Source organism: Bison bison, unplaced genomic scaffold, assembly GCF_000754665.1.
Source record: "Bison bison bison isolate TAMUID 2011002044 unplaced genomic scaffold, Bison_UMD1.0 scf7180017848662, whole genome shotgun sequence".
Taxonomy (NCBI): Eukaryota; Metazoa; Chordata; class Mammalia; order Artiodactyla; family Bovidae; genus Bison; species Bison bison.
In genome coordinates this window covers 5238-9905 of record NW_011479235.1, presented here as the reverse complement: position 1 = coordinate 9905, position 4668 = coordinate 5238, and the positions used below count along the sequence as shown (strand labels likewise).

The 4668-nt window shown below is 41.8% G+C and overlaps 1 protein-coding gene across 1 annotated transcript in view; it reads left to right on the top strand.

The window, feature by feature from the left end:
• The window catches only part of LOC104992724 (glycine N-acyltransferase-like), a 13126-nt gene that overhangs the window by 3227 nt on the left and 5231 nt on the right, over positions 1-4668 (top strand). The window contains exon 2 of the mRNA XM_010845694.1: positions 843-986. Coding sequence (XP_010843996.1) covers positions 858-986 — 129 coding nt within the window. The 5' untranslated portion in view covers positions 843-857. The remainder of the gene's footprint in view (positions 1-842; positions 987-4668) is intronic.

The window sequence follows — 4668 nt, the reverse complement described above, 5'->3', positions numbered from 1 at the left end:
CCAGTTCTAACTGTTGCTTCCTGACCTGCATACAAATTTCTCAAGAGGCAGATCAGGTGGTCTGGTATTCCCATCTCTCAGAATTTTCCACAGTTTATTGTGATCCACACAGTCAAAGGCTTTGGCATAGTCAAGAAAGCAGAAGTAGATGTTTTCTGAACTCTCTGTTTTTCCATGATCCAGTGGATGTTGGCAATTTGATCTCTGTTTCCTCTGCCTTTTCTAAAACCAGCTTGAACATCAGGAAGTTCATGGTTCACATATTGCTGAAGCCTGGCTTGGAGAATTTTGAGCATTACTTTACTAGCCTGTGAGATGAGTGCAATTGTGCGGTAGTTTGAGCATTCTTTGGCATCGCCTTTCTTTGGGATTGGAATGAAAACTGACCTTTTCCAGTCCTGTGGCCACTACTTAGTTTTCAAATTTTCTGGCATATTGAGTGCAGCACTTTCACAGCATATCTTTCAGTATTTGGAATAGCTCAACTGGAATTCCATCATCTCCACTACTATCACAACATTGTAAATCAGTGATACGCCAACAAAAAATTTTAAAAACAAATACAACGTGAATGAATGAGCCAGTTCTTTGACACATGGATCAAAATAGACATTTCATTTTTAGGTATTGAAAATAGGACTATGTATTTGCGTGGTTTTCTATATCAATATGTATAAATAGGTTTATAACTAGAGATGATTAGACTATAAGCTGTATACACGTGAGAAATAGAAGAGAGACACTGAAGAGGGCTCTGGCAATCAGCACAGAACCCGCTCCTCTTGCTCCTGAATCTCCTCCAGCTCCTCTCACTCATGGCTGTTTCCTGGTTGTCTCTCTAGGCTTACGTGTCTTGCATGATGTTCCTGCTGCAAGGTGCCCAGATGCTGCAGATGCTGGAGAAATCCTTGAGGAAGAGCCTTCCTATGTCCTTAAAGGTGAGAATGGCAAATTCTTGGGGAGTTTTCCCCTTGGGGAGTGAGGACTAAGAAGTTCTTGCAAATGAAGAAGAGAGACTAGTGTTTGCTAAGTGCCTATTCTGTGCCAGGCCTTAGAGCATGTTTCCTCTGGTTTAACATGCATAACCTCTCTGCAAGATGTTCACTGTTATGCCCACATCACTGCTGTGAAGATGGAGGCTTGGTGAAGTGATTTGCCCGATACCCCAGATAGTGAGCTGCAGTGCTATGGTATGAACATAGGAATGCCTGAGACCTAACATTGCTTTTTTTCTCCAAGTTGAATAAAAAAGTGTTCCCTTGCTCCTTTTTAAGAAACATTCCATAATAGCACTGGGAATTTGCCCAGAGCTCTCCTACAAAATTAGCTAAGACTGCATGTTAATTTTTAATTTTTTCTCCCTAAAGGAACAGTTGCCAGATCATGAGCCGCCTTTGAAATTACCAATGAATCAATTTCTATTTGACTTAAATTTCCAAGTTTCTCTGAACATACTGCACATCAGGCTATTTTGATAGTCAGGCTGACACTGAGGATCTCTGTTCACCTAGTACAATTGATCAGAAACGTTAGGATTAAATAGGGAATACTCATAAATGCCCCCATCCAGAACTGTTCCATAGCAGCTCTACTGACTGGCCGAGGTCCTCGCCTATGTTTTTCTTTAGCAATGAAAGGGATGGTGTCCGTTCCAGTGGAATTTAAATGCAACCATGTGTCTGTGGGGAGTTTGAGCAAATTCTGGGCCATCATGAAGGACAGAGAGGTCTGCCGTGCTGCAGTCCATGCGGTTGCAGAGTCAGATATGACTGAGTGACTGCACAACAGCAACAATGGGTGTGTGTGTGTGTGTGTGTGTGTGTGTGTGTAACAATCGTTTTTCCCTGAAATATTTTTTGTTTCTTAGGTCAGATTAGAAACTAGATTTCTACTGTTTTGTCAGACACTCCTACAAGATGCATACAGTTGGGATTAGGTAAATGAATTTTTCACCCCCTCACTCTCTAATAGATTTTTCTGCTTCTTCTTTCAGTATAAAGGTGGAAAGTGCTGGCAGTATTTTATTTCTAGATCATATGGCTTCATTTATTAGAAATAGACTAAGGGGGGTACTCCCTAATGGTCCAGTGGTTCAGACACCACACTCCAAGGCGGGGGCCCAGTTCCGATCCCTGGCCATGGAACTGGATCCCACGTGCCAAGCTAAAGGAGCACGGGCAGCAACTAGAGACGTGCATTCTACAACTCAGACCTGGGGCAGCCAAATAAATATTGAAAAAGAGAAAAATGGACGAATGAAACAACTCACCCTGTCTTTAAATTACTGCCTGAAAATGACTTCAGATCAACTAATTTAAAACTAAAAAACCACCCCCTTCAGTGGATCCCACTAAATACAAATCTCTGTTACCTTTCACTTGATAAATCCTTAAGATCCAGGCAAACTCTCAGAGAAACAGTCAATTTTTTCTTAGAGATAAGATCAATCATACATTTTAAGAACATTTGCTTAAGATATTTTTTATGGTGAGTAGCTATTTTTTAATATTCTTCAGCCTAAAACTTTCTCCTTGAGTTAAGTGGACTCCAAACATTTCGAGAAAACTGTTGGTGGGTCCAAGGCCCTTATGCGGACCATCTCTGTGTTAAGAAAAGGTGGTCCTCTTGGGTCCCCAGCTTTCCTGAAGAAACAGCATTGGTTGTATATTGGAGATGCACATTATACCCTAGTTCAAATCTATGGTACTTGTTTGCCAGGTACTTTTAATGGAACTGTAACCTGGAACTCAGTACTTGAGTCTCAGTTCAGATAATGTCCATCTGCCCTTCTCAGTGTTGGCTATTCAGTACATTTTATTGTATGTGAACTCCAGTTGAGTCAATTTAGAGTAGTTGCCTGACTCACTATGTTCCGAGTTCAATAGAAAAAAGGTTTTAATTAATTCGGCCAGAGGAATAAGAAAGAGAACAGTTACACGTATTTTCAGATCTTGTAATGAATCATATATTAATATAAAATGGTTTTACAGACGTCCCAGGTGGTACTAGTGGTAAAAAATCCTCCTGCTAATGCAGGAGATGCAAGAGACACAGTTTCGATCCCTGGATTGGGAAGATCCTCTAGAGTAGGAAATGGCAACTCACTCCAGTATTCTTGCCTGGAGAATCCCATGGACGGAGGAGCCTGGTGGGCTGCAGTCCACGGGGCTGCAGAGAGTCAGACACGGCTGAGCGACTAAACACAAGCACATTAAATAGTTTTACACCCCCCAGATACCGCTGTGTAAAAACACATGAATTTTGCCAGACTCCACTGAATATCTATTTCAAGCCTCCATTCATGGCTGAAAACAGTACATTCAGGTAAGATCAGGCAACATAGACTTTTCTCCTCTTTCTCCATGATCTAACATCACTAGTTCATGTGAGGTGGAGAGTGGTAGGAGGGAAAGATGTTGAACAGTCTTTGGTCACCATTAACCACGGTAGAAGTCATTCAACTGGATAACTTGTTTTTGTTTTTGTTTTTTTTTCCACCTTTGGTCTCTGGCAGTTTCCATGCTGGTATCTGCAGAGGTTTCATGTCCACAAGAGTCACGAGGCCCATGGTAGAATTCATTCACTGCTGCATTCCCCACCCCTCAAACAACTAGAGTATTTAAGACCCAAGGGTGCCCTCATACATTCTCTCCTTGCTCTTCCCTCTCTCTCAACAGCCTGTGCAACACGGTGGGGCTGGGATTCCAAGACTGGACTCAGGCCACCAGATTCCACAGTCCATTCTCTTGAGCATTTTGCTGTAGCCTTTGCTTATTGGTGGGAGGAAATTGCCACCAAGGGGTTATGAAGACATGTGAAAGAGTTTTAAATGTGTCCATAAACTTTCAACTAGTAATTACCTTCTGGATAATGTAAGGAAATAGCAGGTGCCCATGCAAAGATGTCTGTGCAGGCATGCTCTTTGAAGAACTATCTGTTAAAATGAAAATTTGGAACCAGCTGAAATGACCTTTAACAGGCAAAGGTACGAATGAACTGTGGTACTGATTCTATATAATGGAATCCTCTGCAGCAATTAGAACATAATTTAAAATTTTTATATTTATGAACATAGAAGTACTTCCACAATTTATTCAGTGGGGGGAAAGATCATGTATCTGATCATTTTACATTTGTAAAATTGTGTATGTCCATGAAGTTCTCTGGTGGCTCAGATGGTAAAGAATCCACCTGCAATGTGGGAGACTGGGATTCAAACCCTGGGTTGGCAAAACACCCTGGAGGAGGGCATGGAAACCCACTCTAGTATTCTTGCCTGGAGAATCCCATGGACAGAGAAGCCTGGCAGGTGGCAAAGAGTCAAATATGACGTGTCAAGACTCAATGAGGTGGCAAAGAGTCAAATACGACTGAGTGACTAAGCATAGCACATGAGTATGACTAGAAGACAGTCTGGGAAAAGATAATAAATCCTACCAAAAAAAAGAGTGATTTTCTTAAGATCACTAACTTTGTTTGTCCAAACATTTTGCCATATGCATGTATGAGTTATATTTGTTGTTGTTCAGTTGCTCAGTCGTGTCCAACTCTTTGGGTCCCCGTGGACTGCAGCACACCAGGCTTCCCTGTACTTCACTGTCTCCCAGAGATTGCTCAAACTCACCTCCATTGAGTCAGTGATGCCATCCAACCATCTCATCCTCCTGC